The following is a 25,969-nucleotide window of genomic DNA, read 5'->3' as shown; positions in this document are numbered from 1 at the left end:
GCGGCGCTCAGCAGGACACCTTATTACCCGCGTCATCGCAGTTCATTCAGGCAAGCCATACCAGTGTCACCAGCATTCCCACACAAAGACAAAGTTCTTCACACAGTCTATAAACATGCCTCCCTGGCCAATTCATCCTCACTTGACACCACTGAAAAGAGGGGCTCGAGGGGGGTTTTTGTTGTTTTTTTCTTAAGCACAACAATAACATAACAAAACCAAAGGCAGCCCTGCAGCTCGGCCCGGCAGGCTGAATGCAGCGGAAGGAGGGATGCTGTCAGGTTGCTTGGGAAGAAACAATCCAGAGGTCAGGCCATATTGTATTCAGTGAGCAAATTTTTTATGATAACTAAATGTGTTTAAGCTGGATACTCACTAACACGAGCACTGCCCTATTTCTCACACAACTTCTGGGGCAAGGTACTCCCTTTCCACCATCCCTTTATTTTGGCACACAACCCAGGAAGAGGCATTAAAGGTACAAAAGCTGCTCTTACAATCAATTACTGCCTATATAAAATGCTCTTTCCTAAGTAAGGGAGTATGAAAATCACAACTAACTCTGCTGAGGGGAGGCAGCTCGGTCTCGGTGTGGCAGTCCCCTCCCAGGTTAAACTGCTGACCTGGCTTGTTGCTGACCCCAGCAGAGCGTTCACAACAGGTTCTGGTTTGATCTCCATCCAGGACAGGCCACGCTGCCCCTGTCTCTGCCTGGGATGCTCAAACCTGTTCACACACCAGCTGATGGTCAGGTGCCCGGGGACCACTGGGGCAGAGCCAGCCACTGGCACTCGCTGCGTGCGACGCTGGAGCCTGGGCCTGGCAGAGCCACCGTGAGCATCACCATGAGGCTACCAGTGCAGCGGCAGAAAGTGACTTGACCATCCCGTCAGTGGGAGCCAAGAGCAAGTATGGAGGTAGCAGGTGACCTGCGGATAAAGAGGTTAAACACACTTTCTTTATCTCTATGCCAGAGGCAGCAACAACTCCTGCAGTGACTTCTGGTGGAAAGCCAAGGAACGGCAACAGTGAAACCTGTCTTCTGCCACAGCCATGATGAGGAACTGAAGATCAGTTCTGGGACCTGCTGGAGTGAGTCCAGAGGAGGCCATGGAGCTGCTGCGAGGGCTGGAGCAGCTCTGCTCTGGAGCCAGGCTGAGAGAGCTGGGCTGGGGCAGCCTGGACAAGAGAAGGCTCCTGAAGGGGAGACCTGAGAGCAGCTCCAGTGCCTAAAGGGGCTGCAGGAAACCTGGAGAGGGGCTTGGGACAAGGGATGTAGGGACAGGCCAAGGGGAATGGCTTGAACCTGCCAGAACAGGGGAGACTGAGCTGAGCTCTGAGGCAGAAGCTGTTCCCTGTGAGGGTGCTGAGGCGCTGGCACAGGGTGCCCAGAGAAGCTGTGGCTGCCCCATCCCTGGCAGTGCTCAAGGCCAGGTTGGACACAGGGGCTTGGAGCAGCTGCTCCAGTGGAAGGGGTCCCTGCCCGTGGCAGGGGTTGGAGCTGGAGCAGCTTTGAGGTCCCTTCAACACAAACCAGGCTGGGATTCCATGACCAATAGAATGCAAATGCTAGGTTTTGGCTTATACAGAACACAAGATTGATGTGTGGCCTTTCAGATTTCTGCTGTTCCTATCCTTGTGGCTTTTCCTTGATAGGTTTTAGTCACAGAATCAGTTTGCAGCCTGCACCTCAAGAACTGGTCCCATAGGGAATCCACTTCCAGCAGAGGTTTTAGAGACAATTTTGGGACAGAGTCCTGCCATCCCTTTGCAGCTCAGTCAGTGCTCAGCTCCCATCATTGAGACAAAATCCAGAAAAATCCCCATTAGTTTTGAATGGGAGTTATCTGGTGACTGTCAAAGTATGCCTCAAAAGCCATGACATAAGTGCCTTCATTGGCATGCCCAAGGTGTTGTAGTGCTGCCATTAAAAAGATAAAGTTTATCATATTTTTGTGCCCTGTTCGTTCTGATATAATAGCTAAAACCTATTAATAACACCAAAACATCTTAAAAGGTCACGCAGGATACAGCAAGATGAAGGGAATTGTCAAGAAGCTTAGGCAATCATCTTAGCACTCAAGACATTTGCCAGGGCTGTTTAACTAATATGTGATGTTCACTTTTAATTTCAATATAGTGCCATTTGGGCAAAAATGTTGTATTTTTTAATTAATTACAATGTCAGCAGCTATTAAGATTAAGAGAAAGACCACATCAATAATAAATACTTAATCCAAAGAAAGGATTACAAGAAGAGCAATAAAAATCAATTTTTAGAGCTGGAAAATTGTGACTTTTTCCTCACTTGACTGGTATTTTCATTATATTGACAAACCCATGATCTTACCTGACACTGACATTCGCCTAATGAAATAGCAGCCATGTATAATGATGTAAGTCCTTGTCAATTTTGCTACAGGAGGACACAACGCTACGGCACTGGTGGTGTTTTACAGGGACATTTTCTTGCTCTTCATCTGATGCAAGAGAAAACAACAAAAAGAAACCAGAGAAATTGCACGTCTTTTTCAGTCTTCCTTCATGATGGAAGATTAAAATCCTTCCACATAACTTCTGGAAATCCTCAGTGTTGGTAACACTCGGTCACAAGCAGGCAGCAGGTAACTGCTGTATGTTAACTTGCATGAAGACCAAGACGTTGCAATTCTTGCTAACTGTTCTGCAGGGCTTGGATGTGGGGAGGAAAACAGAACTCCTGAGTTCACTTAGCAGACAGCACTAAAAAAGTGCACTAAGTGTGCAAATAGCACTGCAATCACTTTGAGAAAGGGGTAACACAGTGCTGGGAACACAGGAAGGCTTCACTCAAAGGATTACAAAATGCTTGACATTGAGAAAAGCTAGCAACAAATTTCACATACTTAATTGTTAGAACCACAGAGGATCACAGGCTGGTTTGTGTTGGAAGGGACCTTAAAGCTCCTCCAGCTCCAACCCCTGCCACGGGCAGGGACACCTTCCACTGGAGCAGCTGCTCCAAGCCCCATCCCAACCTGGCCTTCCTTATCTCAAGCATTTATCCCTTTGAAAATAGCACTGCAGTGAACTACTGAGCTGAGAGAGGAAACAAACAGGGGTGACATGGGAGAAATATCTGAAGTGCTGAAGAGAAGGAAAACCCCTCTCTTTCAGGAGAGCACAGTGGTTAAAAAATGAAAGCTGTCAACTTTAGGTTTGAGTAAAGACAATTCTGGTGGATATAGAGATACAGGAGTGAGAACTGAATCATCTGAGCTGCATCTTCAACCCTACATCAAGGGAATGAGAAAGCAGCTTTCATAGAAGGTGAGGCAGTTACAGCTATTTACTGGTCAGACCATGAAGAACACCTGCCAAGTCCATCTCCAACTAATGTCAGCATTTGGACAGATGGACAAGAGGCTAAAATGCTGCAACTTGCATCTGGTTATTTACCTGCTGGGGAGAATATGTGTCTTTCCAGGACATGAATCCAAGACCCAGGGACAACAACCTCCTACCTTCCTATGGGACTGCAAATGCTGGGATATGGTTATCCCCATAGTGCCCCATAAGCTCAAATGAAGCAGAATGGAGCTTTCAGCCATTTCTCCATTTTATAACTATCAGCTCATAGCATCATCCTACAGCAAGCATTGTAAATAAAATCACAATAGCAATTTATTTTCATTTCTCTGCAAATGAATAAGAATTGGATCAACAGCCCATATAGATTCTTCTTAATTGAATCACAGCTATCTTGGAAGATGATATGGCCATACAGAGAACATTTCAAAAGACACAAACCACAATGAATGCTGATGTGAGTGTCACCTTTAGCTAGACACTAATGACCGCTCTTTAGCTAGCTCCAGACTCTCTGAGGAACAAATTACAGTAAAAGGAGAAGTGTAACTCAATGAGAACGTGATGCACTCTGCACATTCCCCTATAAAGCTGCTTTCAGAGAGAAATCAAGCAGGCAACAAGTGATTTAGAGCCATTTCTTTTTCAAGAGGAATTCTCTCATTCAGTTGTCTCTGATTACACAAATTCTTCCAGGAGTGGTATTTTTTACAGTACACCCAATCCAGGCTGTAGTTACACCAGTTACATTCTACCTGAATGACATGGGAGCCAACTGAAGCAGCTCCAGGACAAGCTATTACTGGAAAGAAGGTAGGGACAAGTAAAACCCTAATGAAGGATGAGGAGGAGGTTCAGTGCTGCCAAAAGCACTCCCAGCTCCTGGCAGACTTGGATCCTTCATCACCACCCACAATGCAGGGCCATGAGCTTGCTTTGTGACAACTGCTGGAAACCCCTCAGGAGCCCGCAGAGCTTTTATGTCACCGTTTCTGCTGGAAGAGCCACAGTTCTGTTCCCATTGGCAATGTGAAGAGTGACTTTGTGTAGCCACACTACTTTTTAAGTGACACCTTTCTGTGTGACACCTGCAAGTTCTTAAAGGTTCTGGATTTTGGGCTGCTGGCTTTTCAGCCATTGCTTCCAAACCTGCTGCCTCTTGCACAGATTTCTTGTAATCATGAGAGAAAAAAACCCAGGTCTTTAATTTAAAATTTGAATATGAAATGCTGCAGATGTAGTAATCAAGTGTTTAGTTATCAATGTGTGCCAAAAAGAAAAAGAAATAATAAAAAAGGCTCAAATGCTGAAAACAACAGAATACAGGCAAAATTACTGACTGCACTTGTCAGAAATCATCACTCCTTGTGTCCTTACCATTATAACCATGTCTTTTCTGCTACAGTGCAAATGAGTACAAAATTATTTGTCTGCTAAAAATACACCTAACTCAAATTCAGAATGTGTTTGTGACCCAAGGCCACAGGAATGGAGCCTGGGACAACTGCACCAGACATGCAGAAGCTCAAGCCAGGAGAAGAACACGAAGCAAAGAAAAAGTGTCTGTGACTGTATTTGACAGGTTGAGAGTAACAAGACAATTTTGCTGGATTTACTCTTTAAAGAGCATATTATACAAACAGGCTAATTTTGAGAGCACTTAACCTTAGTTTGGGGGGGTGTTGTTAGTGAATATGAATGAGATGAGCCTCAGGGTGTTTAATGAAAAGCTGTCTTTTTGAATGTGGTCTCGGGTTTTAAACCTTTGTTAGCAGACATCTGGGTGGAAGGTTTATTTGCGCATTCTATCTGAATACCCAGAAATTCCTCTAACGGTTCCAGGCGCATGACTGGAGTCAAAACCACTGCTGCAAAAATAAAGTACCACAAATAAAATGCCCCCAAAGGAGTTGCTCCGAGGATCTTCTCAAATGACCCAGATCTTTGGAGTGAAGTTTTCTTTTGCCTAGAAACTAAGTGGCTTTTCTTTCGCTCATTCAGCTGCTAGTTCTGGGAAAAGCCCAAAGAGAAACATTTAGATTGGAGGGGTCTTTGAGAAGATGTGACAGTTGACTGATGAGCATCCATAAAATGACAAAGAATAGTTGTGTGGAGCCGGTGCATCACATCGCCTCTCCCTGGGAAACTAATTGCTCTGAATTGTTAATAGTAACATTATTTTTCTGGCAATCATCTCTTTTGAATACCCAAAACGAGCATGAAACAGCTCCTTTGACCGGACATAAAAGTTAAATGTCCCAATGTTGATCAAATTAACTTCAGCTATGTGACAATGGACTATATTTGTGAGAAAATAATGAAGGGCACAAAGGGGAGCTTTATGCCAAGATTTCACAGTTGTAATGTAAAAATGTTTCTGTTGAACTAGGCCAGGGAACGTTTCAATAGGGAACAGAAGAGCACTGTCACTTTCTTGGAAAAAAAACACATTCATTTTATGGATCCGAATGCTCCAGATAATTTCAGGAAGTTTAAATGGCTGCACAGCAGGACCTGCTGTATCAGGCTCCCATCTCACGTCCTGCCCTTTGCAAACGCGCTCCTCATCCTTTTAAAGGACCCCGGGCTACAGCTTCAGCTCAGTCCCTGGCCAGGCCACTAATTCAGGGGACACTTTTCCCCAGCAAGGGTCTAAAGGACATGACCAATAGGCCAATATGATTAATTGATATGACACATGCACAAGCATCAATTACAGCAGGTCAGGAAAGACTGAAGTAAAATGTAAATGACATTTCCTTGTGTATAGCTTAAACCCTCTGACTTTAGAAAATATAAGCCCCCAAGTATTATGGAAACAGGGATAACTGTAGGTGGGAATTACGCAAATTGGGCCTGGAAGATGTTTTTTTGCCCCACAAAACATAAAGCAGGTGTTCTTATTCCCATTTGTAAAGCAAGTTCGGCTGTGGCTGAATCTATGCCTATCTGGAACAACATAACTGACTTCTGGTAATTAACTTTTGGTTTATATTAGCATTGAGCAAGACTCCTCATGCACACCAGTTCTGTACATATACACTGCGTATGTGTTTGTAAATACACAAGCATTTGCTTCACCCCAGTGTAATTCCAGCTCTCTTAGTTTTTAAAACATCTATCCAACACAACATTTTCTTCACACTTGTTCAATGCAAATGCTGAAACCAGTCTGGTGCAGCGCACACCAGCCAGCTGCATGGAATCTTCTCACTCCAGAACTCATTTTTAACATTATTAAAGTGAAACCACTTCAGAACACCACTGTCTGAGTAAGCCTTTCTACTCCCACGATTATGAACAGACTCCCTCAGGAGAAAACTTTTAGTGGCAAACTGAAATCATTCACTTGCCACTTTTTTCTTGAGCCCCCAGCCCTCTGCCTCACAGTAATTTAGGGATGCTACACAGCTCCTGTGTTAAAACCTCAGAGTTACAATAACTTTGGGGAATCCAACTTCCCTGGTTACTTTAACAGTGAAACTAATTCATTTGAGCTTTGTTTGTAAACTCTTTTCTGTCTTCCAAACTCTTGTGTGGCTTTTACCATCCATTAAAAGGCTGCTCTAAACTCATGTTTATGAAGATGCAATGGGAGCAGGATTGTGCTTTCTCTTGCTCTCACAGTGACCCAAACCAACTGTGAGAAGGTGTTTCTGCTTCATTCAGTGAAGGTTTAGCTCATTAAACTGTTTTCCTTCTCAGTATTGTTCACTGGGTTTGAACTGCATTGCTGTTAAATGCTCTTTAGAAGTTTAAAGGCTTTAAAGGAAAAGACTTATCAGTCTCTGTTTTTAACAGCACTAAATCTGCATTATTAGTTCATGCAGATAAGGGGATTTAAAAGCTCAGCTTGAAACCTCTCTCTTCTGTATTTATCTGACACTGCATAGTTCCAGTAGCTCAGCTGGAAATGTAGATCTATGAAGCTTTAAAGAGAGATTAAAGCCAAGAAAAGAAGTACTTTCCCCCTATAGACGCTCTCACTTTCCCTTTTCCTACTGTCTGAAGGGGTGATGGCAGACAATGGTCAAAGATGGTTCCCAAAACCCTCTGAATGGGGACACTGTTGGTGGCAGCATTCATTCAGAGCAAGCTCCAGTGTATTGTCCTCCCCAATCAGGGGATCAGAATAGAGTTTGCTGGTGGCTGCCAAAAGGTTAGCGCTGCCGATGAAAGGGGGTTCCCATTATTCACTGCTCTTACAGAACTCCCCTTTTGTGGCAGGCAGCCCATCACCGCGCTGCGGAGGTCCGGATCTGCGCCTGGCTGCTCCCTCCCAGTGCACAATTGCACTGAATGCCAGCTCACAGGAGCGTTGTGCACCCGGAGCCCCGAGGACAGGGGAGCTGGGGCAGGTTTTGGCAGTGTCACATTTTAATGATAGACCATCCTGACATCTCTGACCCAGAGCTGACACTAATACCACCGTCCTGCTACCTTACCCTTGCCTGGGCATCGTGGGAGGTCCAGAGCCAACACCAGTCCTGAAGCATAGTGCAAGCTGTAAACAAGTGTGCAGTAAATAACGCAGGAGCTTTACACAGGTTTGCTACAGCTCCTCATGCAAAGCAGAGGAAAAGGAGACCGATGGAGCCAAGTTAAAATGAGATAAAACCAGGTCTCTCCCATGCTGTATGTGACAGGACCCGAAAACCTGGCTCTCAAACTGCACCGAGAGCAGATCTTGATCTTACTGTGTCTGTCCCCTTTTTATAAAGGCTGTTAGAGGTATCTTTCATAAACCACTGCATCCTACCAGCCTGCAAACCTCCTAAGTGCTCCCAGTGGGTTCTGATGCTTTGAACAGGTTTTACAAGCCATATAAGAGCAGACACACTGGATTTTCCCTCTTCATCCTTGTATCACCCCCCCAAGTGAAAATAAAAGCCTATTTTTGAGAAATCCTTACTCAGCCCTCTGCTGGGGTGCACGGGAAAAGCACTTCCTCAGACAGTGGGGAAAGCAGCTCCGCTCCTAAAGTATCTGCCTTAAAGATAAAACTTAGAGAAAGAAATAGAACTTTGGACAGAAAGTAACTGAAAAGTATTTATAGCCCATTCCACATTTCAGAACCTCTTCCAGTTCAAATCTACAGTGTTTGCCATGGCTACTTTGAGGAGATACTTCCCAGCTCTATTTTTCATGCAGTCAAGCAGTACCTCAAGAGAAATACATGCCTGTTCTCTGTGCCAAAGCACGTGCGCCCATGCAGAAATCACACTTTTTTGCTCAAGAAAAAGCTTTATAACTGCTAATGAGGGCAGCTGTAAATTGTTGGGTGTTTTGGGAACTATCCCCTGTATGGTACCACCCACCACTCTGTAACAGATGCTATTATAACAGTGATGTCTGCACATAAACCCTGTGCTGCTGCTTGGAAAAGATTACCTGCCTACTGCACTCAGCTAGGCCTGAGATATGAACAGCACGGGGTTCAGTGTTGGGGGGAGCTCATGGCTTATGAAGAGAACATGGAAGAGCTGGATTTGTTCAGCTTACAGAAGAGAAGGCTCCAGCAGCATTCTCTTGCTGGCTTCATCTATTTGGTAGTTACAGAAAAGACAGAGCCAGACTCTTCCCAGTGACACATGCCAGAAGTTGAGGGCAATGGGAAATCCTGTCTGCATATCAGGGAGAAAAAGCTCCATGATGAGGACCGTCAAATACAGGAGTGAGTGGTCCAGAGACACTACAGGTCACTGTCCGTGTAGCTCTTCCAAGCTCGGCCGGGTAAGCCTGGAACAACCTGATCCAATGCTGAAGCCAGCCCCGCTCTGAGCAGGAGGATCAACAAGACACTCCCAGAGGTCCCTTCCAACAGCTGTAGTCTCTTATTCTGTAACTGAAAACATACTTTGAGACTCCACGCAGACTATAGAGCAGCTCATCTAACCAACACATTTAAAACCCAAACCTGCTTTCTCCTCTACAAGTTCTGGTGACTTCAGATCGATTCACCAAGCTCAGTAATTTAGCTTAACAGAGTTAGAGGCATAAACAGATCTGTACTCAGCACCATCTAGAAAACTCCCATCAGAAGTGACTATTTCCAGTTCAGAGCATAAAACCCTCTACATTTCTGTGTGTGCTTTTTAAATCATCTTTTATATGCTGTTTATGAACAGACAAGTTTGAAAGAGGCTAGTAAAGGCTAATACATACCTATCAAGTACATAGCCAAGAGCCTTATGCCGTATTCCTGAGTAAACCGATGGGCTTGTTTCCCAAGCAATTAAATTGGAAGCATCATGGAAAAGATGAATGTTTACCAAGTCAAAGGCACTATGACAAAAAAGAAAACAAATAAAATTATTCAGGATAAAAGAAATAACCCATTTGTTGCATCAGCAAAGCATTCAATATAACAACACACACGGTATTCGCTCTCATGTATTTCCTCACATGGATGGTATAAAATCAAGCTCTCTTCATCAGGAAATCATCACACACTATCATCAAACTTACAGCAGCTCACTGACAGGGACAAGTGCACTGAGGCTTTTACTGAAACATGCATCACGTGAACAGGAAAAGCTGTCAGTTACAGGTGGCAGAAATCAAGCAGTGCCCTCACTAAAGTATGTGCAAACCAAAACCGAATGTGCAAACAAACAGCTTCAAGTTTATACAGTAGAACTGTGGCTTTGCAAGAAACACAATGAAAAGCTATTGACAGGAGTATTTTACTGACATTAAAGGCTAAATCCTATCACTGCAACTCCTCATCTGTCCTCTGGACCCCCTTGAGCAGGTCTTATGATCACCATGTGTCCACCGTTTTCCCACTGTGATAGGTATCTGTAACTACATCCTAACATACATTCCCTATCAGTGCGTAAGTCCTATGGCACAAGGACTGGCATTTGCAGGGCTTGCACAGCACTTGGCTGGTTTTGGCTAGTAGCAGTATTTTTAACACTATTAGTGCTGCTGGCTTTACAATGAACCTGTATGCAAAGGTATTCTTGCACCTTAAATCACTCCCTGTTTTACATCCCAGTCCTGCTTTTCTCTGGCAGAAAACCTTCATGTAGATGGAATTTTCTGCTATAAACATGCCCAGACAGAGGAGTTTCCCTTTGTCACCTGTGCCAATCACAATGAAGGTGTCCCTTCTCGCTGGCTGGGAGTTACCTGGAAGGCAAACTCTCCTCTGAGCTCTTGTTTCCCACTGCTGGAAGACAGGGCACATCCAAGTGGCAAACAGAAATCCGTGCAGTTGTTACAGCCAAAATGGTATTCTGCTTTATACCTGGCTTCTTGTGTCCTACAGACCTGCTCTGCATCTTCTGGTGGTGTGGTGATGGGACATGGCGAGTCACAATGGAACTAGGAACATAGAATGTTCTTTTCACCTAGAGACACCAAACCCACCTAACAAAACCCCTCAAACCAACCAGTGGTTTTCCTTTCTGACACTTCTGGAAGCAAGGCTGATGGCCACAGCACTTGTCAGCTGAGAGCTGCTCTTCCAGGCACCGTGTTACCTTCCACCTACAACTTCCCTGTCCTTACATTCAAACTTTCATGACACCACTTGTCTTGACAAGTAATCATAGAATCATAGAACAGTTAGGGTTGGAAAGGACCTTAAGATCACCTGGTTTCAACCCCCCTGCCATGGGCAGGGACACCTCACACTAAACCATGGCACTCAAGGCTTCATCCAACCTGGTCTTGAACACTGCCAGGGATGGAGCATTCACAACCTCTCTGGGCAACCCATTCCAGTGCCTCAGCACCCTCACAGTAAAGAATTTCTTCCTTATATCCAATCTAAACCTCTGCTGTTTAAGTTTCAACCCATTACCCCTTGTCCTGTCACTACAGTCCCTAATGAACAGTCCCTCCCCAGCATCCCTGTAGGCCCCTTCAGATACTGGAAGGCTGCTCTGAGGTCTCCACGCAGCCTTCTCTTCTCCAGGCTGAACAGCCTCAGTGAGACTGATTTCCTCCTGCCCTTTCTGCAGGGGAGACAGCAGCAGCCAGCCTGCAGAGGAGGCTCTTTCCAGCTCTTACTGAAACACTCCCACCATTCTCAGCTCACTAACGTCATCATGAGCCATATTCCACAGCTCCTCCCTTGATCCTGTTCTACACTATAGGTTATACACTATGAGTCAGTTACTCCCAATAGTGTGTTTGTGCATTTGAATTCTCCTCTCAAAGTGCAATGCTTGGCACTTCCCTGACTGTAAGCCTGCAGTCTTGCTTCCTTTAAAATATCAAACAAATTCTGACAGCTGATTCTGGCTTCTGATGTACTTGCTGACATTCCCAGGGTGATGCCATACCTACATTTATAAATGTATTCTCTAGTCCACCCGCTATCAAATATAAACTATATATGTAACTAATATTGAAGATTGTAATGCATTCAGGGTACTACCATGCACCTATTAACACGTAACACTAAGAACTACTGGAATAGAAATAAATTCCACCCCCTTATATTCAAGACACTGGAAAAAAGGGCAAAATGAAGTGCACATGGTTATGTAGCACTCTCACTTTTCTGAAAATGAAATCTCTGCCCCAAGATTCTATAGTTCTTCATCCACACTAAAGATAGGCTAATGAAGAATAATGAGGTGACAAATCTGGATGCACAGAGGGACTCAGGTCACTGAATCACAGAGGAGGACAGGAGACTGTTCTCTGAAATCTTTTAAGGTCACTTTCTGGGGCTGTTGGAAGCTCTGGGTTTGGCACGAGGCACACTCTGTGAGGATGTGCAGGGAAATTCACTGCCCCTCAAGGGTTCACATAGGAGCATTCTCTCCTGCCTGTATTTTTATTAACTATCAGCATGTAGAAATGTATCAATTACAAGTCAGGAGTATGAAAATGGCCAGAACTTTGCTGATGTGCACATGCACAGCCGGGGTTTGAGCCCTCATCATACCACAGACAGACACACTGTGCACTTACACCTGGAGCAAGTGTATTTTCCAGCCCTCTGCATTTGCCATAATATTTCACTTTCCTGCTCCAGAAATGGTTCATAGTAACTTGCCCCTTTCACTTCTCCTTTGGAACATCTGAGATATCATTGGACCATGTGGATCATAACCAGAGACTACTTCAGATGCAGAACTACCGCACACAGCTCACAGAAAGAGCTGGGAGCCTCCTCGCTCCTACCTCCCAATGTGCCCTTAGGAACCATAAGCATAGTACAGTATCTGATCGGAACAGCCAACTACACTCTCCTAAGAACTCTCATTTGTAATATAAACTTGCAAGAGACAATTTCCTTTACATCTATCTCTAAAAGCTGCTTTTTCTTGGAAAGGCCTACAAATAAATTCATGACTTTATTTTTCTGCAAAGAGGGAACCCAAGAGGACAGAAGAGACAGGGCCTGGAAAAGTCACTGGTATAGGAGCAAAGACCAGATTAGCAACTGGTGCCAAGTGCTCGCTTCTGCAGATCTCTACTGCTGGAATCACATGCCATGTCACAGGGATCTGGAAACATTACCAGGAACCTATGTTATCCCAGAGCTGCCTGCCTGTGGGTCATGCGTCTGCAAAGGGAGGAAACCTGCTGCTTGCTCATTTCTCACAAGCTGGTTGCTTAATCTAATACAGATGCCAATGCGAAGCAGCAAGAGCACTGCTCAGCACTCAGCCCGTGTGAACACCCACCAGGCCTCCAAATCAAAACTTAGGATTCTAAGAAGTGGAAAAACCACAGGAGGAAGGGAGGGATGTTGAACGTTCACGTATATTTAGGTGACAATAACATACATACACGGGGTGTGCTGTTTCCTGCTCTCTCTCCATCCCACCCTGTACTGGGCTGTCAGATGCTTCGTTCTACCTTAGGATGACACTAAGGAACCTCACATTGAGCAGGATCATGCCTTGGCTTCAAAATGTGAATCCCAGCCTGAATACAACAAATTAAAAGTTCTGTTCCACTAAAAGTACCATAGTAGGAACCGGTTGTAAAGGCTGCACACCAAAGGTAGTGTTCCTCCACTGACTTCAGTGGAAACTGAACAGGCCTTAAAGTGCTGGCTTTAGGAGGGCACGGAGAACAATCTCCTTCCTCAAGAGGTGAGGGCTGTGTACACCTGAGCCTCAGCTGTGACAGGTGTGAGCTTCAGTTCCATGCTGGCTCCTGTGGCCCTGGCCACAGACACCAGGGTTTCTGACCATGCTTGACTGAGAGGTTGCTTATGACCTGGGTTATCCCCCAGTCACTGCACATACATGTGAAGAGTAACACCACTTTTTGCTGCACACCATCACAACTTACTGAGCATGATGGGATCAATAAATAATAAACCAAGGCAACTATTTTGGAAGCAATCTGTTCTATGAACAGACCAATCTATACATATGAATACCTCTTTGAAATGGCTGTTAACAAAAACATACATAACATACACCTAAGCAGAAATAACTTAAAGATGTAACTTACCAATCAGTAATACACCACCTTGTTCGAATGAAACCTTTTCTGGACCACTTGCACTGAAAAATAAGCAAATAAGAATCAGTCACCTTAAGCAAAGGATTACTGGAAAAGTGGAATGTACTTATACAGAGAACAAAATAAACCAAAGTTATCCATACCCTGTAATTAATGTGCACGACACACAGACCGAGGTACAATGAAACACACACTGTGTCTCTTCTAAATCCCGGAATGATTTTATATTCTTGGCCCTGCAGCACTTATAGACTTACATGTAAAATTAATATAAGCCCTGATAGTTGTTCATAGATGAAAGACAGCCAATTAGGAAAGCTTTACAACAGTAGTTGTGCTCAGCCTAAACCAGCACATTCTTCCTGCCTATGCACAAATGGCTTGGCTTTTTTGTAATTTTACCTGGACTGTAAAGTGTCAGCAGAGATTTCCATCAGGTTAAAATGAATGAGATGCGCTAGAGCCGTTTCTCCTGCTGAGCCAACCCACCCAATATTTCTATAAAAGTTAAGGGGAATTTAAATAATGGTAAAACATTACATTTATCAACACTGCAACAGCCGCGAGCAAGCCACAAATCAGCTCGTGCCAACATATGGCACTTATGATACAGCAAAAGGATTTTTCCAGCACCACTCCTGAGCCACTGCCATGAATTACAACCTCCCACAAAAAGACATGATTCTGCATCCTATTTATTCACGGTTAACAATGGATGTGGGGCTACGCTCATGTTCTCTGGTAATGCACACTGCACCAGACAGGCCTAAGGGACGATGCCAGTGGTTCTGCAGCCACAGATGCATGCTGTATAAAGCGCCAGCTGGAGTGGAGCACCCCCTGCTCAGGGGTATCGCTCTCCTGAGGCACGGCCCTCCTGAGGGGCTTCTCCACCTCCCCATGCACACTGTGCCCGCCCAGCCACTGCTGGGTAGTGAACTGCTTCACAGCACTTACAGGGGCTGTGTTCTCAGCATTCCTCATATACTGGTTCCCCACCACCTCTCTTTTCAGGCATCAGCATGGTAACCACCATCAAGACCAACCAGACATAACACCTCTTCCTTACCAGGGTCCCTTTCCCACTGGGGTGCTTGCACTCAAAACATGGCTTATGAAGATTCTGAAGGGTTTATTTACTGAATAAATAATAGCTTATTGAAAGCTTGAATGCAAAAATTGTTTACTGATATCTCAGTAAAGATAAGGTCTGATAAGGTCTCAGGAGAGACCTTATAACAGTGTTCCAGTGTCTAAAGGGGGCTGACGAGAAACCTGGAGAGTTTCTCTCAGCCACCTGTGAGCCTGGTGGTTGCCAACTTTCCATCACCTACCCAGTACATTTCACCAACTGGGTTACAAGGAGGCTGTGAGAGACTGCATCAAAGGCCTTGCTAGAACAGGGTGCCCAGAGAAGCTGTGGCTGCCCCATCTGTGGCAGTGCTCAAGGCCAGGTTGGACACAGAGGCTTGGAGCAGCTGCTCCAGTGGAGGGTGGCAGTGATTTGGAACTAGTTGAGCAATAGGGTCCGTTCCAACTGAAACCAGTCTGTGCACATCCACAGCGCTCTGCTTTGTCCATGCAATTGGTCATCCAGGAAGATTTGCTCCATCACCTACCCATGCCTGAGGAGAGGCCACCTGAGCCCCTTCATGAAAATGGCTTGGGATATTTGTGTGTTCCCAGCCATCAGGAACTCTCCTTTCTGCTGCCAGCCAGCTCCCCTTCTCTGCTGTGCCCTGCCTGCTGCCACGGCTCACACACAGTTAGCTTCATGTTCTGTGCAACCAACGTGTACGAGACTGGGAGTGCCATTGCCAATCACCATCCCCTTCTCCAGCAGCCATCCCACAGCACTCTGGTTCTGGCACTGATGACCCCACCAACACAGAATCACAGAATCCCACGGGTTGGAAGGGACCTCGAAAGATCATCTAGTCCAACCCCCCTGCAACAGCAGGGAAACCTGGAGTACATCACATAGGAACACAAACAAGACCTGTGTAAATACACCTGATATCCGCACTGCTGCCTTGCTCTGTTTCACACAAGCCCACACAGATACAAGCTGACCAAAAGGTTGCAACACAGTCTGTGTTTCATGACATGGCAAATACAGAATTTCTTACTGAAGCTTGGTGTTTCCTCACACCTCCACTGCACCTATGGCTTCAAGGGAGGCAGGATGTGTTAGAGGCTATTTTGTCAACACTTTAACAGTGTAACCAAGATTCTGACATCTCTATTATCAGCCTTAAAAACAGAATGTTTTTTAAAAAAATACAATGTGAAAACTTGCAGTTACATTCCCAGCATTTCCTTTGTGAATAGAGTCTTTCAGGAGATGGTGCTGACCTTTTAAAACCCCCTAGAAACACCACCTACATAAATAACCTCTGCTACATCGGGTAAAAGGACCTCCAGACAACATTAACATGAAGAGAGAGGTTATAGAGGGCTAATGTCAAAAAGGACTGTGAGCAATAAGTAATGCACACAAACCATGATTGATAATGACTAGCACAGAGCCTTAATTCATCTTTTCTCCATCATTTTCCTGAGAGACCATATCAAATTAAACAGTGACCCAGCAAGGGTTTATTCAGCCATACAAACCAGGGGCACGAAGGAAAGACATATTCAAGTGGCAATGACTGAAGTGTAATTGCAGCTCCTTAAAGGAAGACCTGAAATCTTGCACATGAGCAGCCAGAACAACTGAGGCACAAGAACATTCAGCATTAAGAGGCTGGTGTCACTGTGGTGGGAACAACCCCTCCTCCAAGCCACACACAGAGGAACCTGTGTTCCATGGACTTACATGATCCTCAGTGTTTAAGTAGCCAAAGAAAGGAGCGTGTGTTACCACAGCTATCTACAAAACCACACAGAATATAGTTCCTGCCCCAAAATCACTTCCTTTCCTTAGATCACTGCACAGAACTGGAGAGTTTATTCTCTTGCATTTTTAGGAGTTTGTATACAAACTGCCCAAAGTCCCCTTCTGATTTCCCTGTATTTCAGAGTAACATGCAGAACATAGAGAACTCAAGCCCAATTCAGCCTCTGAACACCATCAAGCACTGTAACAGCACTATCAGTCATGTTTTTACTGCTAAAGATTTTTAGAAGTCATTACATAAACTTAAGAGTCTGCAAATGAAAGTATCTATGGTGCTCATCAAAAAATGTATCGTGAGAGCTGAAGGACATGAAGACAATCTAATGGCAAAATCTATTATGTAGTGTCATTATTTAAGTGATAATTTGCTTTTTCACATAATGCTTTCATTACCCTTTATTTATGAGAAAATACAGTATGAAGAATTTAGTAAGAATCTATCTACTGGAAGAAGACATTTAAGTATCTGTGCATGACATACGCAAACATAAGAGAGATCTGATAAACCTATATTTGCTCCACTTATTTTTACATACCAAACCATGGGACATGCAAACCATTATTGCTGACAGCTTCTTCCTGTACATGTCACCAGTGGAGCAGCCAACCAGCAGCAATACCCAATTCCTTCTCTGTAAGTTATTTTGGAAGGCAGAAATACACCAATCATACAACATTTGAAAGAAAGGTCAAGTTAAGAAACTTGCGAGTTACCATGTGAAGCATCAGAAGGCCTGTGGAAGCAACTGGTACCAGTGCCCACGTGGTGGGGCAGAGGTTCAGGGTCCCTTCTTCACCTGCCGGACAACCACGAAGGAGCAAGGGGATGAAGGGGATGCAGAGCAGAGTGTGAGGCCTGAGGGTCCAGCTCTGCCCCTGAGGTGCGATGATCTACATCATTGCCAGAAACTGCTGGAATAATGATTTGTGTGCAAGTGCACCACAGACATCTGCCTGTTCCCACATCCACTGCCAGAGCTTTCTTCTGTTTCACCAGGCCCCTTCTTTCTTCCTCCTGTATTTTAATAAACCCTCTGAATAACATTCCAGTATCCAAGAACTCCTTCCTTGGAACAGCACAATCTAGGGTGGACAGGAGTACAGACAATGGACCTAAATTTTAGCTGCCCAACCCCACATATGACAGCGACTCTGGAGCTCATTTCACTCCTTCTGAGAAGGCAGTCTCATTACAAACCCTGTTTTATAAAACAACCTTTATAGGGAGATACTTACAGCAATAAGGTTTACAATATGAATGCAATAGTAGCAAGGTGATAACATGACACAGAACTGCCAACAGGAGGTTCCATGGCTTGTCCTAAAATGACAGACTGGGATGTCACAATGAATGTGCTGCTATGGACAGGATAAACCTAACTGAGCATGTCACCAGTGTTTCTTCCAATTAAGATTTCTTTAGCTCTTCTCTGTACAGCCACATTACATTACTGGTGGAGTATATGACTTAAAGTGGTTACAAGAGTAGCAGTGGTGGATGGAAACATGGTGGTTTAGGCCTTTCACTTGGCCAAGCAAAAACCAGCACAGATAACTTAGGAGGTACTTCAGCTTTTGCTGGAGAATATCACCCTGCCTAGGCTGAATCAAGCAAGGACACCTATGCCTCTGTAACACAGAATGACACTGGTTTTGTTGTGCAGCTTGTGTGTTTCCTCACACCAACCTGTATATTACCTTTACTCATAACTTGAACACTCTTACTTAATTCCTTTAACTTCAATAAATAATTCATTTATTAACAATTTCATAGAATCACAGAACAGTTAGGGTTGGAAAAGACTTTAAGATCACCTAGTTCCAAACCAATTTGTCTACTTAACATTAAGAATACAAAGGTCTGTAGGCTCTGGATTCAATACAGCCCAGTAGTGAAACCACTGTTTAACATGTTAAATACAAAACCGTCATCCTTCACCTTAGATACATAGTGCAGCTGAACAACATATGCAGTATGTCTTTTGGATCACTGATGAGCTTTAATATTTCCAAATACAGTATTTGGAAAGAAGAGCTTTTTGGACACAGAGTTGAAAGAATGATAGCTTGGGAAGGAGAAAGAGAAAATTCTGTTTGCTTGCACATTCCAAAGCCACAATCTTTATTTTCAGTTTAACAAATAGTCACTAGCTGCTACACCATCTGTAAGGCAGCATAAAACCAGACAGAGCTGATATAGATCATCTGTACACTCTCAGAGAGGTATCTACATTTTAAAATAGGAGAAAAAATTCCTACTGCATGTCCCAGAATGGGGGTACCACATCTTTCACCTTACAGTATTAAGTCTCTCCTCAGATCCTCTGTTAATAGGATTCCTTTAGCCAGCAGATGGATTGTGAATACAGCCAGTTTCATCTACTAAAAGACAACATAAATCATCATTGAGAAAGGAGAGACCGCAGTAAGGTTATCACCATACAGCCTTCTCCATGAAAGGTTTGCATTAAAGCATTAGTGAAATTAATTCATCTTTCACAAGAGCTTTGAGCAGTATCTGTGATCTATGATAACAACCAATTTCTCACTATGGGGAAAAAAAATTACTCAGGCCTGATAGACTACACAAATCTGCTTTTTTTTAAATGGCCTAACATTATCTGGAGTGTTGCTCCCAGAGGCATCATTTGAGCCTCATGCCTAGCCAAGAGCAGCCATAAATCAAGACAGAAAGTTTTGTTAGTTTTATATGCAGTGGTCTGTAATTATTTTGAATTGCATTATGCCTCAATCATTGTAATTACTTTTAGATCATCCTTAAGCAGCAGTAATAAAAAGAAAAGAAATCAGTCTTAAACCGTTTCTCACACAAAACATTCTACATGTGGTATGAGAAGTGGCTAAAACACACAGGAGCATGTAAATGTGATGTTTGGAGATAAGCTGCTCATGCTTTCTGCTGTGACAACTCAAGTTTTCAACCTAGACACTGTTTTGCAATCTTTGAATTAGCATCATTATTACCAACACTTGTTGAGGAAGAAAATAGCCTGATTAATTTTAGCTTTAAAAATAGAAATGTGTATATCATGGAATCATAGAATCCCAGACTGGTTTGTGTTGGAAGGGACCTTAAAGCTCCTCCAGCTCCAACCCCTTCCACTGGAGCAGCTGCTCCAAGCCCCTGTGTCCAACCTGGCCTTGAGCACTGCCAGGGATGGGGCAGCCACAGCTTCTCTGGGCACCCTGTGCCAGTGCTCTAAGTTCTTGTTTTAGATGTTTCTTGGGCTCTGAACCTCACAGCCCTGTACCTACAGCAGCACTGCAGAGTGCGCTGAATACAAGAGCTACTGCTCCAGACACCAATGTGGGAACACCTGATCCCTGAGCAGGAAGCGAACACGATCCCTGCTCCACAGCAGTGTGAGACAGCCCCTGGACTCAGCCACATCTCCAAGAAACTGTGAAGAGCTGTTCATGTAAGAGGCATAACGAATTATGCCGAGCAAGTTACACATTTGCCAGTCTGATGATGAACCAACAGCAGGGAAATAACAACAGGAATCATTCTCCCTGGTACCAGTGAGCAATCCATAATTTGGCCCATTGCTGTTCATGCTCTCAGTATTACAATCAAATCATATAGTGGCACTGTTTGTTTCCTACCCCGCTGTCAATCACCCACAATGCTGCAGCTTAGAGCTTACTGCTGATGGAGGAGAAAAACAAATAGCTGAGTAACTGCCTGAAGGGCCTTCAAAATGATGGACCAATTCATAGGAGTATTAAAGCTGTTTATTCACAGGAGGTAAAAGATAGTAAAATTATGGCAAAGGAGCTTCCCTTTCTGCATAGAGATACAGAAATAATTCAGTATCAAAGAAAAGAATAACCTACATGCCACGTGCCCGTAATTACCCATCAACACTCTCCCAAGTAGACATGCACTGTGTAAATGCCTCTGTGTATACTTACAAACTCTAGAGTTATTTTTAGAGCTTGTTTAGCTCTCCCTTGTATTAAAGCAGTAACATGCCTGTTTGATGCACAAACATAAAGCAAACCCCACAGATCTACTGACTTGGCTTGTAACCACTGTTAGATGTTCTTAAGAAATTAAAAATGAGCAAATAAAAGAAAGCATCAAAGAAGATAACTTCTGGCAAAGACTGTGCTTGCATGTGCAACTGCACTTAGAGAGGCAGTGGAAGGAAGCCCTCAGTGCTGCTGGGTTTGACAAGACCTTCATCTTCACCATCACACCTGCAGCACTCCTCAGTTCTTATGAGAACAACAAAAAAAGGGGGTACCAGGGCAGTGTCAGAGGAACACACCAATATGTTTTAAGTCAGGTGAACTCTCGCACCAGTAAGGAGCTCCTTTTCCTGCAGGCTGGCAGGACTGCAGTGATTCCTCACTGTACCAAACAGGCACCAGCACTGCTCCAGTCATGATCCCGGAGCAGCCGGATACAAATGGAATCCATTCAGAGTCATGTCTCCCCCTGCCAAGGAGTAATTCTCCCTGAAATGGACTTGCAGTTGGCACTGTGGGCCATTCCTTTGGTTTTAAACGCACAAACAAGCCTTTTCATTACTGTCTCCATCCCTCACAAGGGTTTCCTACTACACAAAGAACTCCATTTGACTTGGGTAAACCCATGCAATGACTTAAAACACACATTACAGGTGACAAGAAACTGACAAACAAATAAAACCCCAAGACTAGATTCTGACCTTATTTACGGTACTGCGAGTAGCTGCTCAAGTCACCAGACCCAGGCAGGAACAAACCCAGTATTCGGGCACACTCCGTGGATTGCACATACCTCAGGGAAATAATCCTGTGGAAACTTCTCTTTCTCCAGCATGGGCGTGCTTTCTAACGTGTCAGAGTAGATTTCTTTCCCAGTAACCTTTTTATACTTCTTAGCTAGGAAGAGACAAAAACCACAATTAACAGACTTATCTTTAGCATCATGCACAACTTACAGCGCTCCTTGTCAAAGCAGTGGCATCTGCGAAAGAGGTGGCAGGGCCTCTGCCAAAATACACGAGCACCGAGCTGTTGTGGAGTTAGAAAGAGAGCCCACTAAGCACATACAAACTGGTGCCTCTGCTTCGGACCTCTCCAGGTGAGACAATCATGGGTACTGATGTTTTACTTCCCAGAGCACTGTACAGTGCTGCAGCTCTGATTACAAGCCGGGTCTCTGCACACCCTTGCACTCAAACTTTTTGTCATGGCTCTTCCAGGAGATGCCTGTTTGCATCCTCAGCTAGCATCCAGCAATCCATGATGGGTGACTGACGGGGAAATTAATTAATGCAAAACACATTCAGGCACAGAATGTTACTTCTGAGAGGTGATGATCTGTGTGTTTCATCCAGCAACTCCTGTTTTCAGGTTTTAAGTCCACCTGCCTGAACATCAACTGATGCACATATGTAACACATCATTAATCACATCTTTTACCCATCCAACACATACTTACTGATTTAGCTTATCTCACTTTCTGCCTTTTCCTTTAAATCATCAATATTGACAACCATTGTTCACTTTGTGTTTGGCCACACTTGAGTTGTCAGCTGGGCAGGTTGTGGCCTCTAGTGTGGTTCTCACTCCAGAACTGGCTTCTGTAATGCTAGTGAAGCTCCTAATGAAGGATGAGTTGACCACAAGCTGAGCAGCCCATTCCTCTGGTGGAACTGATCTGAGGTAGACTGGTTTTTATTAACAATTGTCTCTGAAAAGAGAGGTGACATCCTCCAGTCACCAACTGAATCATTAAATACTGCAGTGTCCTGAGACAAAACAAGAAACATGAAAATGTTCTTGTACAGAGTTCCAGGGAAAGCTTAGAACTGCTCCAGTGCCTAAAGGGGATCCAGGAAACCTGGAGAGGGGCTTGGGACAAGGGCCTGTAGGGACAGGCCAAGGGGAATGGCTTGAACCTGCCAGAACAGGGGAGACTGAGCTGAGCTCTGAGGCAGAAGCTGTTCCCTGTGAGGGTGCTGAGGCGCTGGCACAGGGTGCCCAGAGAAGCTGTGGCTGCCCCATCCCTGGCAGTGCTCAAGGCCAGGTTGGACACAGGGGCTTGGAGCAGCTGCTCCAGTGGAAGGGGTCCCTGCCCGTGGCAGGGGTTGGAGCTGGAGGAGCTTTGAGGTCCCTTCCAGCCCAAACCAGTCTGGGATTCTGTGGTTATATGAACAGACTGAATGCTTTCCCTCAGGGACAAAAGAGTAGCAGAAAATACGCTGGAGCAAACCCAAGTGCTTTACTGAGTGGTCTAAAACAGGAAAACCAGAAATTTCTCACCGTTACATCCAAACCAGAAATGGAGACACCAACAGTATTCAGAGACAGCCAGGGGAAACCAGATTAAAGAGGATGTTAATTTTCTACTTAACACATTATTTGGCTTGGAAACTTCCTGCCCAGGATCCTCTCCCAGAGCAAGATCCTGAAAAAGCCTGGCTATTCATAATGATGCAAACACCTACACCTGCAGCTAAACTCAGACATGAGCAGAGCCTCTGAGGAGACGTTTGGTAAGCTCCAAAATCCTGAGTGCCACTGCCTGCTGGCTCCCACCAGAGGATGTCACCTGCATCTCTGCTGGTTCAGGAGCAGGCACTGCACCAGACAGAGCATGGTGGGATGCAGCACTGCACCTGACAGAGCATGGTGTGATACAGCACTGCACCAGACAGAGCATGGTGTGATACAGCACTGCACCAGACAGAGCATGGTGGGATGCAGCACTGCACCAGGCAGAGCATGGTGGGATGCAGCACTGCACCAGGCAGAGCATGGTGTGATGCAGCACTGCACCAGACAGAGCATGGTGTGATGCAGCACTGCACCAGACAGAGCATGGTGGGATGCAGCGCTGCACCAGACAGAGCATGGTGGGATGCAGCACAGCCCTCCTGTGACACGCCAGCCTGGTCAAGCACGGCAAGCACCAGAAACCTCCAGGTTTCAGCTGGGTGATTAAAAACCAACATCAGATAAACATAAAGATCAGACAAGAGGCATCTTTCTTCTCCTGATTTCCTTCTGGAACGTTCTGTGCTTACACACGCAGCTCAGCCAAGTCTCAATGATTTCTGTAATCACTTACAGTAAATTGGGTCTTATTTTTAAATGGCCTTCACTGATACTAGGCCTCTGCACCAGTTCTGATCAGATTATTTCAAACCAAGAAGGTAAAAGTATCTTGCTCTGGGGATATGGAGGACATGAGCTGGACTCAAGTTGATCCAAATCCCATACTGGCTGCTCGGTGACCCCGTAGCCACCCACCTCCTCCAGACTATCCATTCCTGGCTGTCAGCACAGGCCAACGTGTGCATCAAAGCTGGAACAGGCGCTGTTTGTCAAAGAGCCTTAGTGGTAAAGCCCACCACTTTCCAAAGGCCTTAAGGGGCACATCACAGACAGTAGGAGCATGGACTCTACAGCTCTATCGATCTATGGATCTATATGGCTCATGCACAAGAGGTTCTGCTTCTCAATCCACTTCGTATTCGGTCTCTCCTGCTCAGGGCAATGTATGGGCATGTCTACAGGCAAGAACCTGACTACATTTACCTAACTCTTCTGACACAGGAATTTGGCAGCTATCTTACAGCTACCATTGAGCTGGAACAATCCAACCAGATTGAGTTTGACTAGGAATGTGTAAGAGAAAAACTCCAGAACAACTATTATCACCAAGCGTCCTGAACTGTCCGGTCCTACTGGGTATCTGGTGGAAAGCAAGCAATAGAAAACCTTGCCACTTGGGGTCACCTAGCTGAAGTATTTTATATAACCTGAGGAAGTGTTTACTGTAATGCAGCTGGATATCTCTGGGGGGAGGAGGGAAAGGATCATTTTTTATGTGGTGATCACTTTGAGGTCTAGCTCCCATAGGAAGGTTAAACAAATACCCTGACAAACTCATGTGGCATCCTTCTCAGTAGATCACGGATGGATGTGCCTCTTTCAGGAAGTTTAACAGTGCCATCCAAACAATCCTAATGTCATGCAGGATACAGAACACACCTGGCAGAACTGGAAGGACCGAGCGTGCCTGCTGTGAGAACCTAAGGAAAAGGCAGCACTTGGCAGAGGAGGGCCTTCACCATCACCCTGTGTTAACATCACTGCTAACTACAACCCAGCGATTCATTTACACACCAAACAAACATACCTGTGCACTATTTCTGATTCAAAACCAGGGAAAAAGAGATTCTTTCTGTCAATCAAAGCAGTGGATGAAACCTGGGCTAATACCCAGGTCAGCAAACCCTGCTGCTGGATGATGGCCCTTTAGAACATGTGGCTTGTCAAGACATTAACTTGTAAGCAAACATCTGGGCCTCTGACCACTGTAAAAAGAGTCCAATACCACCTTCACTGTAGCAAATAATATGTGGGGCTGTAGGAGAAAATTGTTCTCATTTTAAAACTCAAATAATTTTTCTGAGAACTGAAAAACAATCCTTTTTCCCCCCAAAGGATGTATTAGTCACATCCAGCTCCACAGTGAAAAGACACAGTGATGTTCCGGGAATATCGAATTGTGGAAAAACATCCATTCTTTGCATGCTTCCAAGTAGAACCAGGATTTCATAATGGTTTTTGTGCAGAGAACATTTGTAACTGTGTGGATTTTCCCTCTGATTTAAGAGCTTACTACACTGTGAAAATGTCAACAGTCATGAGAGAAGAGGCAAGGTTTACACTTCCCCTGAACGATGGGAGCCCTCAAGCTCGTATTTTACAAACACTTCCCAGGGAGACTGATTCTGCTCTGCGCTAAGAGGGGTGACTTACAACACGATTCGCTGCTTCCTTGCGTTTTTATCAAGAGTTCGCTCTTTTCAAGCCATGACTTGGCCAAACACCTCTTGATGTGCAGCTCACACCCTGTCTGGCCTTGCCAAGCAAAACAAATCACTGAAAATCTAAAGCATTTATTTTCTGGAGCAAGGATCTGCTAATTTCTTTATACTGATTCCAATATTGACAATATTATAATATCAAATATTTTCCCCTACACTTTTTCCTTTCACTTTCGCACTTTTCCCTTATGTATTCTTTTAAAAGCTATAGAGTAGAATCATAGAATCACAGAATAGTTAGGGTTGGAAAGGACCCTAAGATCATCCAGTTCCAACCCCCCTGCCATGGGCAGGGACACCTCACACTAAACCATGGCACCCAAGGCTCTGTTCAACCTGGCCTTGAACACTGCCAGGGATGGAGCATTCACAGCCTCCCTGGGCAACCCATTCCAGTGCCTCAGCACCCTCACAGTAA

At 44.7% G+C, this 25,969-nt stretch overlaps 1 protein-coding gene across 1 annotated transcript in view; it reads right to left on the bottom strand.

Annotated features, from left to right (window-relative positions):
• The window catches only part of INPP5A (inositol polyphosphate-5-phosphatase A), a 200,911-nt gene that overhangs the window by 73,114 nt on the left and 101,828 nt on the right, over positions 1-25,969 (bottom strand). Inside the window, exons 6-8 of the mRNA XM_034062409.1 lie at positions 21,486-21,589; positions 13,783-13,835; positions 9,514-9,633 (exon numbers count right to left, since the gene is read on the bottom strand). Coding sequence (XP_033918300.1) covers positions 9,514-9,633; positions 13,783-13,835; positions 21,486-21,589 — 277 coding nt within the window. The remainder of the gene's footprint in view (positions 1-9,513; positions 9,634-13,782; positions 13,836-21,485; positions 21,590-25,969) is intronic.

The sequence above is a fragment of the Melopsittacus undulatus genome, chromosome 4 (assembly GCF_012275295.1).
Source record: "Melopsittacus undulatus isolate bMelUnd1 chromosome 4, bMelUnd1.mat.Z, whole genome shotgun sequence".
Classification (NCBI taxonomy): Eukaryota; Metazoa; Chordata; class Aves; order Psittaciformes; family Psittaculidae; genus Melopsittacus; species Melopsittacus undulatus.
This window is presented reverse-complemented; position numbering and strand designations above follow the sequence as displayed.